This window comes from Phyllostomus discolor, chromosome 9 (genome assembly GCF_004126475.2).
Source record: "Phyllostomus discolor isolate MPI-MPIP mPhyDis1 chromosome 9, mPhyDis1.pri.v3, whole genome shotgun sequence".
In the NCBI taxonomy this organism is placed as follows: Eukaryota; Metazoa; Chordata; class Mammalia; order Chiroptera; family Phyllostomidae; genus Phyllostomus; species Phyllostomus discolor.
The window spans coordinates 19234728-19248933 of NC_040911.2; the positions used below are offsets into that span (position 1 = coordinate 19234728).

Sequence of the window (14206 nt, forward strand, 5' to 3'; positions counted from 1 at the left end):
TGTAAGATTGGAAGTTAGATCAAAAAGCTTAATTATTAGAATCAGGATAAACATTTTTGGCAAGTATATTCGTAGATGACAGTGTGTTCATATTTATTATATTGGGATCCACCATCAGTGATGCGGTGTTTAATTCCTGGGATCGTCTGGCAAAAGTGTATCTCTCCACTGTAAAAGAAACCTCTGCAAGTAGTAAGTATCCTATGTACAATACTTTGACGCTGTGTGAATACTTCTTTCCCCAACCCCTTTCCACTAGTGGTTTCAGCATCTGTTAATGGTCTTTGAATCGATTTTTCATGAGAGTGATATAAAACGGTGATTCAAATTTTTAAAATTCTAAATGTATTATTTGGAATTATTATTTAATATAAAGCTTTCCCTCATTTACTAGAGCTCTTCGGTTACCCTGAATTATCATTCCTATTATCAATAATATATCATTTTGAGGGTAAGTCTGCAAACTCTTTATTTGTTAGAATTTCAAGTTCCCACAAGGACAGATACCATTTGTTTGCCTTCCAAGCACAGAAATTCGGAAGTGCCTTGGTGCCCATCCAGTTTAACCATTAAAGAAGACTAATGATGATAACAGGGTCACCATATATTTCTCTCTCATAAAAACACTGAGAATATCCAAAACATCCTTCCATTTTTTCCACTGTCCTGAATCTAGGTCATGATATTTCCTTTTAGAATGAAGAAGAGAAACACTCTTCCAGGAACCCATCTGAATTCTACACTGGAGTGACTAGATTTCTTTGAAGGTTGTGTCTTCGTTCCCTGTTGTTCTCCCAATCCTGAGCTTCGGGTCCACAGTCCTGGGCAGCAGCCACAGTTACCTGTTTCTTATCAGCCTCGCCCCATGGAAACTCACCTCACATCAGGGACTCGGCCACCTCCTCCCAACCTCGACAGCAACATTAATACTCAAGGCGCAGGGTCAAGGAAACTTGGCAGAATTCTAAGAGACTTTTTTCATATTTGAATATTAATAAAAGGTAATATTTAAATAACACTCACTAGATGGTAGGCACTGTTTTAAGCATTTTGCAGCTATTAATTCACTCAGTTCTCATGACAACCCTATGAGGTAGATCCTATCTCCATTTTAAAATGAGGAAACTGAGGCACGGAGGTTGAGTAGCTGGTTTGAGGTCGGAAAGGTAGTGACCCATGGCACTGAATTTGAACCCAAAGAGTGAGACCAGGGAGCCCACGCCCCAGTCACTGCCTGCTGCCTGCACAGGCACTGCCAGGTTCACTCCCGAGGCACGTCAGGGCGAACTCTCAGAACCGGGGGAACAAAGGGAGGATCATAAAAGCTTCCGGAGAGAAGGATACAGATTATGCACAGAGGATTAAAAAGAAGACATCTTATCAGCAACATGCGATATTAAAAGGAGATAAAGCAATGCCTTCAACATTCTGAGGAAAAATCTCAGTTGAACTATTAATAAGTCGGTAGACAAAATAAAGGTATTTTCAACATGCAAAACCTAAAATATTTTACCTCCCATATGTCCTCATCAGGAGAGTACTGGAGGACAGGAAGGAGACAGTAAACCAAACCAAAGGGCCACGTGGGATCCGAGAAACTGAAAGTCTGACGCAGATAGAGAAGGAACTCCCCAGGACGATGAGGTGAGGCCCCAGGGTCCCCTCTCCACACTGGGGGAAGAGGACAGTGGTTCCGTCTGGAGGTGGTGAGAAGGCTCCAGAAGACGTGTCTCCAAGAAGGTGAAACTGGCCGAGTACCTGGGCATGTCTGAATGAGTCCAGAGGTGATTTACACAGCAGAGAGAGGTGGCTCAATTAGCGGGAAGGGAAGGCGCGATGCGTGGGGGGCAGGAAAGGAGAAAGGGCTGGGGAAGATCTTTTAATAGAGAAAAGAAACACACTCATATTTTAGGAATTAGTTCATTTCAGCAATTTAACCACCTGTCCAGTGCACTGTCACTACCAAGTCTCCAATATCCAGACATGAATAAGACACACTCCTACTTATCAGTAAATAAAGGCAAGAACAGGGAGGTTTTGGGCTTGAAGTGCAGGAGAGTTGGTCCCATAAACATCAAAGACAAGACTTGAGATCAGACTGAAAATCAGGAAGGGAGAGTGAGAAAGCTGGGGAAAATGGCAGAGCTTTGGTGACCGATTGCCACATTTTCCCATGGCCTGTCCCTGGACGAGTCGCCCCCGCCTGAAGAGGCAGGAGAGTGCAGAGGGAAGGCGCTGCAGGGGCGCCTTCTGCTCGGTCTCCCCGATCCGTCCACAGTGACTTCATGCAGAGGGAGGTGGGAAAACAATCCCTCGCTATCGATGTCTGTATTGATCAGCTAATGCCCTAAAGCAAGAGATTTACCTCAAAACTGCCTGTGGGCACAAAATAAGTGCAACTCTCTGACAGCAGGGCGTGATGAATGCACTTTTAATGACATCAATAATAATATAATCGTACAAGGGAGGAAACAAAGGACAAATGGAATGTACCCAGGAATCATTCTTTATGCCAATATATTTATATGAAAAAATTTAACTTGTCGCAGCCAGAAAACTCTCCCTTCAGCTCTTACACTTTGATTTTTGACTAGTTATTTTGGTTTCATTATTCTGGTTGTCTGGGACTTCCGTCACCTCAAAGGGCAAAAGCAACCAATGAGTGACGTGTGAGATACAGAGACGGTTGACAGACCTCGGGCCCGGCCACTGAACCCACGCCCGCTGGCCACCTGGACAGTGTGCGTGGGTTCTACGGCCTTGCCGCTGAGCATGTGGGCTCTGGCGCCAAACCTTCCTCAGCCCCTTAGTTTGTCTTCCTGCTAAGCCACATTCTTCCTGGGACAGAGAACATTCCAAATTTTACAGACTTTGGAAACCTAACATAATTCTAGTTCATTCATTCAATAGGTCAAACTATCAGCATGATCGGAGAAAAGCAAGGTTTTGTAAGCAAAGTCTCCGTGGTACATCCACAGCCAACAAGAAGTGCGTGGCCATGGCAGTCCTCGAAGAGCCGGCGAAGGAGCTGTAGTACTCCTTGGTAGATGGCAGGGAGCCGATGAACAAAGCACTGAGGTCACCTCCTTTCCCACAGCGAGCCCTGCATAAGCTGGCTTCCCCCTACATTTCCCGCTGGGGCCAGCTTCACCCTAGAGCCCAGGGGATGCGTGGAGCTTTTGTGGACAGTATGGGGGTTACGTCTGCTGAGCTGTGCCGTCACATGCATACACTCTAGAGGAATATCGTACCAGAGGGGAGTGGATTCCTGTGGGAAGAAGTAGTTTACCTAGGCATATTTCCACTCATTCTCAGTGCAGCAATCTCTTCAATTTTATGTCTTCTAAATATTAGTATTTGGGGTGTTTTTTTTTAAATCCAGAATTTGGTCATACCAGGTGTCTGATTTTTAAGAGGGATAATGAAATTTCTAGCCCTTTTGCAAATAGCAAGGAAAAGGTGAGTTTCAACATGCTTCACACATACAATTTTCACACCTTATTTGCACCAACCACCATCGAGTTCAATAGATATCTAAAGAGGGCATTTGCCTTAATGGCCCTGTTCAGCATTTTATTTCCCTCCAGATTCCTAGGTGTGAGTTTTTGAATACTCAGTGATGGAGGTGGGTCAGGTTAGCCCTCATTGTGCTCACTAAACACTTCTGACGTGACTGTTACTTTAAGCGATGATAGTAACAATGCAACACGCCTTATCCTTCTCATCGCTCACGTACACATCCAGCGACTCAGATGAGCTGTTACTTCTCGCCGCCTTCTTGTCCTCCCTGTGATGCTATAGATCAGGGAAGGGGCTCCTTGGAGGGGAAGCGCGGAATAGACAAAGATGCCGCATGCCATCTCGCCGCTGAGAAGGGAGAAGACGATGAGCCCCTTTGAGACAGACTGGATTTGTCTGGGGAAAATGGTAAGTTAGCGAGCAGCGGAGGGTAGCCTAGTGCCCTGGAATGTACTGTAGACGAGAACTACCACTGCCTGGCCATGAAGAGTTTCTTCAGGAGTTTTAGGGCTGGGCTCTTACGTAGCTTGATATGATTTAGTTATTCCCCCCAGAGGGACAGACTGCTTGAATACGATACATTTATTCCTTCACGTAAGACTCTGAAGCCAGTATAAAAGTCTGTTCCGATATTCTTGATAAAAATACACCACTCCCTCAGAGAAGAACTTGGGCAATATGTAGCAAGGAACTTAAAAAAAAAAATCTATACCTTTTGATACAGTAATTCCTCTTCTAGAAATCTGTTCTAAAGTGATAACCAGATTTTTATCAAAGATTGTTTTCAAGGATGTTTGTTTCAGTGTTATTTATGACAGAGAAAAGTTGGGAGCATTGTGTATGTTCAACAATATCCAATTTTTGAGGATTATTTAATGGCGCTGGAAATGTTCTCAAGGAAAGCAGGACACTAGCGGGAATATAAAATGTACAACCTCGGGAATATAGAGGGAAATGTGGCCATCTCTACTATAATTTCACGCACATTAACCCTTGACCCAAAAATTCTACTTCCAGGAACCTACCCCAAAGACACACTAAGTGTATCTTTGCAAAAACACAAAGTGGCATATGCACAACATTACTCACTGCAGCACTATTTGTAATGGCAAAGGAGTGGGAATAACCCAAATGCCCACAATTAGGTTACTGGGATGGATGGCCACATGCACTAAATGGCACATACGTAGATATAAAGAAAGGAAGGAAGACTTTTCTGTATTTATTCGGGAAGATTTCCAGAATGTTTTATTAAGAAAAAATCAATATGCAGAACAATTTATATAATATGTTTTCTTTTCTGTAAGTAAACCAAGGTCAGTTAGTCTTAGAGTTCTTAAAAAAACAAAACAAAAACATCGAGAGTTTAGCTGTGGAGCGTGTGACAATTTATATCTATATGATGTCTGTCAATTCCTACTGGTACTCCAGTGAGTCTCAACCAGGGGGTGACTTTGCCCACCACCAGGGACATCTGGCCATGTCTGGAGACATATATTGGTCATCACACTGGGTGGTGGTGCTACTGGCTCTGGTGGGGAGAGGCCAGGGGTGCTGCTCAGCATCACGCAGTGCCTAGGACAGCCCCCAGACAAAGAGTTATATGGCTCAAAATGTCAGTAGTGCTGAGGTTGGGAAATCTGAACTAGCTTTTCCTTCTTAGTTAGGCCAAATCTGTACTATTTTCCTCATCAAAATGCTACAGTCATGATGCCCTGGCTGGCATGGCTCAGTGGACTGAGTGCTGCTGGCCTGCGAAGCAAGGGGTCAGTGGTTTGATTCCCAGTCAGAGCACATGCCTGGGTTGCAGGCCAGGTCCCCAGCAGGGGGCGTGTGACTGACAATCACACATTGATGTTTCCCCCCTCTCTCTTCCTTCCCTTCTAAAAGTAAATAAATAAAATATTTTTTAAAAAATGTTATAGTTATGATAGTATTGGTTTTATTACAGAGAAAAACATATCCACACAAATGTAAAATGGATTTACATATTAGGAAAAATGAATATTAATTATATTAAAATTGTTAAGAACTAAGTTTTTCACAATTAAGAATACATAGAATATAAAATCAAAGAATTTAACTAAAAACTTTGTACTCTTAAATTTTAATGGGAAATATTAGTATAAAACCATTATTTGCCTCTTTTGAAAACCATGTACTATGGTGTATACCTGAAACTAATACAAAATAATATTGAATGTAAACTATAATTGAAATTAAAAAAAAATTTTTGAAACCCTCCCCACCCCCAAAAAACAATATAGGGGATATTCCAGTCATTAAATGGGATGCAGTGTTAATGGATATGATTACTGTTGTTATGCTTCACAATTTACATACATGATATACTTACATGTATCAAATGTTTCCTAATTAAAATTTTTACATAATTAAACAATAAGAATTTGAAAGAATAGGCACCCAACTAGTAAGAGTGGTTATCCTGAAGGCTGGGGAGAGGCTTATGGGGGACTTTTATTTTCTATTTTATATAATCTAATCATTTAAATCCTTCAAAGTAAACCAGTTACAGTTTGTATTTGGAAAAACAAAAGGCCAGTAAGGTTTAAAGCCAGAAAGAAAGAAAGCTAAAAATTAAACCATTGACTCGGCGACCCATCTGGAAAGACGCAGAGGGCGGTCTGTCCACCAGGGCCCGAGGGGGAGGGGGGAAGCACCGACCGGACTGAGGCGGGGGACCTCATCAGAGAGCTTCCTGCCTCTGGCCCCTCGGGAGCCACACTGCCCGTGTTGTGTGCAAGGGATTAAATATTTTTGTAAAACAATGCATGTCTAGCTCTGTCCAGTCAACAGGCCAAGAAGTAATGACAATCCGGTAGCAAGGAGCACCCTTAGCTATGGGACTGTGACTCTCTAAATAGCACTTCCCACTAACGGGACCAGGGCTCTGCGAATCAATGGCGAATCCCCGGGCTGGACAGAATGCACACGTGGGACTTAGGTCATCTTGTGCAAACAACAAAGAAGCCTGACCTTACTCACACCTAACAGCAGGAAGACTAAGAAATGGAACCCCAAATTCCACTTAGGGTAAAGTGACTGTTGGGAGGCCATGATCAGTCTCTGCCACACCAGTGTGGGGACAGACAGTTTAGCCCCTGGATCTGTGCGGTGCAGTATGGTAGCCATCAGCCACGTGTGGCTGCCGGACCCCTGAAATCTGGCTAGCCACATCGAAATGTGCCATAAGTATAAACATACACTGGATCTCAAAGGCTTACTGTGAAAAAAAAATAAAGTAATATCACAATATTTTATATTAATTACATGTTGAATTGGTAATATTTTAAATCTATTGGGTAAAATATGTTACTAAAGTGAATTTTATGTTTCTTTTTATATTTTTAATGTAGTTACTAGAAAATTTTCAAGGGTATTGTGCCTCACGTTATATTTCTATTCAACAGCACTGCTGTAGAATAACCAGTGACAGTGCCTTCTGAGTGCCTCCAGGCGTAGGAAGGGAGGACAGACACGGGAAGCTGAGCGAGAGCAGAAGGAGAGAAAGGGGCAAACACCTTCAAAGGGGAAAGAGGGGAGAGAGGACGGAAGGGGCGAGGGAGGAGGCGGGAAGGCAGGCAGGCAGACCTGACTCATCACTACAGAACAGGAGAAAATATCTACACATTATATATCTGACAAGGGACATGAACATACATAAAAGAAAATATATAAAACAAATCTTATAACTCAGTAATGAAAATACAAACTTGAAAATGGACAAAGGGTTTTGAAAAGATGTTTCTCCCAAGAAGATACGCGCTTGACCAACAAGTGCATGGAAAGATGCTCAGTATCACTAGTCATCAGAGAAATGCAAATCAAAACTAGTAAGATACCACTTCTCATCACTAGAATGGCTATAATCAACAATATAATAATAAAGGCTGATGAGAATGTGGAGAAACTAGAACCTTCACCCGTTGCTGGCAGGAATGTTAAATGGTGCAGCACTTTGGAAAACGGTTTTGCAGCTCCTTAAATAATGAAACATAGAGTTACCATGATAATTCCACCTGTTATGAGAATAGGCAAATTTATAGAAACAGAAGGTAGATCACTGGTTGCCTAGTGCTGTGGGGGTGGAGGGGGGCAGGTGATTGCCAATGGGATAGGGTTTCTTTGGTGGGTAAAGAAAAATGTTCTAAAGCTGATTATGGTGATGGTTGTACGACTATATAAATAGTTAAAACCATTGAACTGGACACTTTTGAATTGTGTGTGAGTTATATCTCCACAAAGGTTTTAAAAAACTGATGGAGCTATACCTGACAAGTCAGTAGATCCGGGTGGAGGTGTGGGAAGAGAAGGGAGTGAGAGGGAAAGAGAGAAACACTCATTAGTTAGCAGTGGATGTCGCTAGGGCACCAACTCATGACTCTAAAAATCAAAGAGAAAGAATCTGGCTTTTCCAGTACAGACTATATTTCAGAGTAACCAAATAACCCTATTGGATGAGTGAAAATTCTATTATAGAGAATAATCCCAGCTGTCAATTAGAAGGAATGATAGACTCACAACCCTTGTGAGTCTTGTGAAATAAGTGATTCAGGCAAAGATCATCAGTAGATGCTAAAAACCATTGATAGGTATAGGAGACCATTCTGCATGGCATGGGCCCAGCTCCCACTCAGAAAGGCCAGTAGAAAGCAAGGTCTGATGCACAGGACCCACACCCACGGATAGGTTCTCCCATGGGGAATCAGGCCTACATTATACTTGGACCGCTTTGAGACTTGCTTTTTGCTAAAACTCCCTCACCCTGAATTGAGGCAGCAAGTGCTTACTGTAACTCCCTAAAGTCTGTGCTAAGCCTCCTAAGGATGGAGTATGACCAGTTCAACCACTTTTCCCCTTGGTCTGCAACATCCTTCTCTTTGAAGTAATTAGCAACATTCTTTCCTTTGTTTTCTGTAAAAGGTAACCACCTAAAGTGAACCTGTGCATAGTAAATGAGGACCATCTTCAATGTAATGTACCCATAAAAGCAATAAAAGCTGGTCAAGGCAAGGTTCAACACGCTCTCCTCTTGAGAAAGTGGCTGTGCTGTCCCTTTTCCTCCACAGGACTTTGGAGGTCCATGTGCATTTGTCTCATATCTCATCCACAATTTCTCGGATCCCACAAGCCAGGATCCACATCAGATAGGTAGGAACTGTACACCTGACTCCACTGACCTATCTTGGCATCACTCAAAGCCAGACAATGGCACATTCCCTACCTCTCCATAGATGCAATGCAATGTGATGTAGGCAGCATCACCTATGAAACATGTTTGCCAAAAATTACATTGATTCTGAATCTAATCCATCTAACTTTTAGTCCAGAGTGATTATAGGGGTAAGGAAGAGAAACTAAATGCTACCATGGGGATACAATGAGCCAAATCCAGAAAGTTGAGACATTCTGCCTGGCAACTTCCCTGGCAGTCAAGTTAGTGGCAAGTGGGGAGAGGGCGGAAGGAGGGAGTCTGTCTGTTCTATATTAAAAGAGAGTTAAAAGAACAACCAATTACGAAATGCAAACCTTGTTTGGATACCAGCTCAGTGAATCAGTTGTAAAAATACATTTTTGGAATATTGTGGGAAATCTAAATATAAACTATTACAAGATATTAAGGAAATAGTACTAATTTTGTTGGGGTTAATGATGGCATTGTGCTAATGTAAAAAAAAATGTCTTTATTTTTAAAAGATGTGTACTGAAGTATACCAGAGGGCACCCCCAAGAAAACAGAATTATCTTCTGGAGGGCGGGCTCCTTGTGGTACAGGCTTCCCCCACCAGGTGAGTGTTCCAGGAACCCATCCATATCAGTGTACCAGCTGGTGTTGTGGTGAGAAGCTGCGTTTGGCTTCAGTGCATTTTTTTTCAAGACTCTTTCTGCACATTTGCCAATTTCATGATGGGTGATTTATGAGTGCACCTGCCCACACTGTGCTGAGTGTTCAGCAGTTTTTGACCAAAGTGGCATGACCCACGTTCACCACCCTCCCTATTCAGATCTCATCCTGAGCAAGCTTTTTGTTTCCCTGAGGATAAAAAAAGTCCTCAAAGGGAAACGTTTTGTCAATGTGGAAAAGGTGAAACAAAAAATGGCATAAGCACTAAAAGGCGCCAAAATTGATGAGTTCAAAAACTGCCTTGAGCAGTCTCAGTAGGTGCATTACATGAAATGGAGAGGACTTGGAAGGTGACTGAAGTTTAGGCATGTAAGAATAAATACACAATTTTTATAAATAAATTCTGGGTTTTTTTTGTGTCCCCCCTCATGTTATGTGAGAAATAACAATCTGGATATAATTTAATATATTTCAACCAAAAGAAGGGTAAGGCAGGAATAGATGAAATCCACCTGGCAAGATTGTTAGTTACTAAAACTGGGAAATGGTGAGTTCATTGTACTGTTTTGTCTTCTTTAGTGTTTAGAGTTCTTCATAATAAAATGTTTCTTTAAATCCCAGCCGTGCTCAGGGATATATGAGTTAGAATATATTGGTTCCAAGGTGCATTGTAGCAAAGCAATCTGTGATATAGAAGAACCCAAGCTTAAAAGCATGTGTATATTTGCCATTTGACATTTTGGGGGGGATCTTTAATTTGATTTTTGATTGTTTGCTAGTTGCTGCATCTTGTTCTCCTCCCCCTCCTTCTGCTGCTTATTCTGCCTCTCTGAGCCATTTTATTTGGGGCTTACCCAAAACTGGTCACCTTAGGGAAACTGTGGCAGCACAATAACTTTCTCAACAAAGTCCTTGATGTCACTGGGAGTACAGGGTTCTCTGTTCCTCCAGAAAACGTGTAGGTCTCTCTGGGGGCACAGACCTTCCAAGAGCCACAAATGAACTGACTGTTACCATACAACACCCCCTGAGACACAAGTAGAATGTTGTGATCAACCATGTTTCAAATGGATGAAGGAACACAGGGTCGTTCTCAGAAGGATTCTGCAGTCACATTTAAATGACACACCTCTGTTTGGACCGCACCTTAATATTGTCTATAAATAACTTTACCTTCAAAATGTAAGCGGCCGATCACCTTAGCATGTTAGAGAACATCTTATGGATTTGAGGGGAGGTCGAACCAGGTTTAAATTGTGAGCACACTGAGAATAACAGATCACACAGGAACGCCATGCTCTCTTCTCAGTGACCCCTGCTTTGGGAGCCCGGGCGGTCAGCATGCACTACAGAAGTTTCATGTCTGGTGTGGAAGCAGAACCGGAAGGACATACGGAAGGACAGGGGTGACATAAGAGCATCACAAGTTCGAGCTCTGTTGCAAATTTGCTGTTGACTTTGGGCGGATTGACCTCTCTTGACCTTGGCACCCCTCTGTCCTGTGTTTCACCTGCATGTCAGAAGACATGATGTAGGTGAGACCATTCTTGGAACTGTGAAGAGAATATAATAATTTTTAAAATATGCTCTCCACGTAAATATTGTCTTTCCCTAGTCAACATCTCTTACTCTCCAACTCCACTTCCAGGATTGTTCTTAAACCACTCTGGGATACAGCTTGAATAAAATACTCCGGGAGTAGATTGTATTTTTAATTAGAGATTATTTAGCTTCCTATTTACTGTGCAACATTAAAGAGAAGATTTTCCTTCTAACTTAAAAAAAAGTTTAATTTTAATACTGTTAAAAACATACTATTTCTGAAATACCTTTGAGTCCTGGAGATTTTAGCATTCTATAGTTCTCTGCCAAAGTGCTGTTTAAACACAGTAGATAAATTGTCTTTAAACTCAAAGTGTTCATTTTAAATATTGTCAGTGGTCGCCCTGGTCTGTGTTCCTTCTGTTAGGGTGGATTCTTTCACGGTACACATAGCAAGGATTGAGGACTTGAACAGGAAAGCCTTCGAATTAATCCTTCGGGGCAGGAACCAAACCACCAGGCGTTGCCTGAAGGTTGCCTGAACATAATACTCTCATCTGTACTCAGTGGCTCATGAAAATGCATTCAAAATATACTCTCAAAATCTCCTACCAGGGCAGGTTAGACGCTGCTAAGACGAACACGAGATCTTCAGAGCGGGCCAGCCCGTCCATCTGCACCAGTAGCTCTGTCTTCATCCGAAGGCTCCCTTCGTGCTCTCCCCTGGACAGAGACAAGCAGGTGAGGTTCTCCCGGGGCAGAGCCTTCGCCTCCGCCTCCGGGACAAGGGACAAGGGCAGCGCTGGTGACTGTGGGGCGGGTTTTCGTCTGACAGCTAACCCTTTCCCTGCCTCGTTCTCAGGAGCCACGCCTACTAGAGATGGAGAAAACAAGCCACTTGGTATTATTTTCCCAAAGAGAGTAATAGAGTAAATGAATACAATGACGACATTGCAAGAAAAACCGATGCTCGGCAACGAACTAGAAGATGACCAGAAGCAGAGGGGGCCACTGGGAAATGAAACGCCGCGCGGCTCTGTCCACCCGCGGTACTGTTGGCCCTTTCGCAAACGGCGTAATTGAGAACAATCCTTTTCATTTAGATCGCAGGCATAAAACAACTTTCATGGGAAGTACTTCTTTTAGTATGGTGTATGGATATAAACTGTCCAAAAAGCGATCCACTGTTCATCTGGATCAGTCTCACTCTCTTTGAACAAGAGCTGAGACACGGCCGTGGGACCTGCGCTTTGCCTGCGCAGCCGCTGGAGGCAGATGCACCCTCCGAGCTCCCTGTTGCCGCCAAAAACCTCCTGCAAGACGGAGCCCACTGCCGGAACTGAACACCTAGGGGCTCCGAACACCGGCCCGCTGGCAGGCCCTCTTCCTCTTCACTTCCACAGATGGACACAAAAGGACACATGAATGGCTGACTCGGACAACGGGACATCCAGCTGCTCGTCCCTGCATGTGTGTGGTGGCCACCCACATCAGGTACATGGTTTTTAAGGAACTGTGCTATCTAACCACCTGTGCTAAGAGAGGGGTCTCACAGTGCAGTTGCATATTTATTCAGCATTTGCTCCCAATTATTATTCTTTTAACATGATAGGACCCCAGATGTCTTCCAAGCGCCTGCCCTGATTCCCTGACAAGTTGAAGGTTCTAGTTTTAGAGTTTAAGTTCCAGACAGGGAAACAGACATTCAGTGCAAAACTGGGGCACAGTGAAGGGTAGTGTGGGGAGGGTTCCCAGATGAGCTCCGTCACAGCCTGGGGACCTGGGATGGAGGCTGACAAAGCGAATGGTCAGGAGGGTTAGGCAGACCGGGTGGCCAGCGGCTCTGCGGAGGGAATGACCACGAGGGTGGTTGGTCTGGGGCCCCTGGCCTGGCACCTGTGCCGTTCCCGGCGCCCGTCAGGCCCCGTATGGAGAGGCCGAGTGCCCCAGCCCGGGCCTGGCAGCACCCGTTAAGCCTTGAAATCATCCCAATTCAATCAATGGCAAGAGTCCCATGGACCTTAATGGTTGGTTTTTCCTGCTGGGAAAATGGTTTTCAATAAGTAAAATTTCATGAATTATATTCTGGTTATACTTTCAACAACCTAATTATTTGCTTTTTATTACTATTAGTTCTGCCTTGGTGATAGACCCTTAGAGGCCATTCATAAGTGTGGTTCTATTGAGATTTCCCAGAGACCTGTGGTTTTCCAACCAGAGGAGCCAAGCTTCCTAAAAAGTTTCAGAGAAAATTACCTCTGATCAAGACAGAAAGGGTGGGGCTGGGCGAAAAAAGTGAAGGGATTAAGCACAAAAAAAAAACCCTCATCAACACAGATGATGGGAGGATGGTTGCCAGAGGGGTGGGTGAGGTAGAAGAGGGTATGGGGGGTGCACAAACGGTGATGGAAGGACACATGAAAAAAAGAGAGGCATTTTTAGCGCGCGCACACACACACACACACACACACACACACAGCAGCTCATTACAGCCTGAGAAGTGAACTAGAAATGAACAGTCTTTCCTGCTGGGGACATTAGCAGACACTTAATCGTTAGAAATAACACACGTGGCACATTTAAATCCAAACATGCTGAGTCACAACCTGTTGTCACAGAGAAGCAGTGGCTTCCCTGGCCTCGCACACCTCGTCAAGGACTGCCCCTCCTGGGACCTGGCTCTTTGCCGCCCCGGGCCCCACAGGCAGCCCCTCTGGCTCCAGAGGAGGTGGTCAGGGGCGGCTATTTTAAGCCGGCAGGACTGTTATGCTGTGGCAGCCTGGGACTGTGGGCCTGGGGGGTCTTCGGTCCTGAAAACCACTCTGTGGGGAAGGGGGGAAGGGAGGATGACATTTCCTCCGGTGATAAAAACTACTTAAATCAGCTATTCAGTTAACAGGATCTAATTTAAAGGCCTTTCCGCGTGTCTGCAGAAAATTTGTGGGCTTATTAATAGGCTCATTCTGCTGGTAAATGTCGATGGGCTTCCGACCATCAAACACACTTACAAGAGGGGAGAAGTGATGACCAAAAAAACCCTGTCTGTTACCCAGGAGCCGTGCCTCTCTGGCTCATCACCGACTCCAGCTCGTCCAGGAAGATGGTGGAGGGGGCGTGATAGCGAGCAAGTTCAAACAGCACCTGGGTGGGAGAAAAGCAACCACATGTTCAAATTCATATGTTTAAAGTCCTCAGATGCTCCCAGAGAGTGCATTAACCATTTCATTTGGAGGAAGTTGAATCACACTATAATATTAACCATTTATGCTGCACTCTGCT

General features: G+C 43.9%; 1 protein-coding gene across 4 annotated transcripts in view; it reads right to left on the reverse strand.

The window, feature by feature from the left end:
• The window catches only part of KATNAL2 (katanin catalytic subunit A1 like 2), a 62978-nt gene that overhangs the window by 3025 nt on the left and 45747 nt on the right, over positions 1-14206 (reverse strand). For all 4 annotated transcript variants that reach the window (XM_028524486.2, XM_036010250.1, XM_036010252.1 and 1 more), the window contains 2 exons: positions 13977-14068; positions 11540-11650 (listed from right to left, as the gene is read on the reverse strand). In XM_028524486.2, the coding sequence (XP_028380287.1) occupies positions 11540-11650; positions 13977-14068 (203 nt within the window). The remainder of the gene's footprint in view (positions 1-11539; positions 11651-13976; positions 14069-14206) is intronic.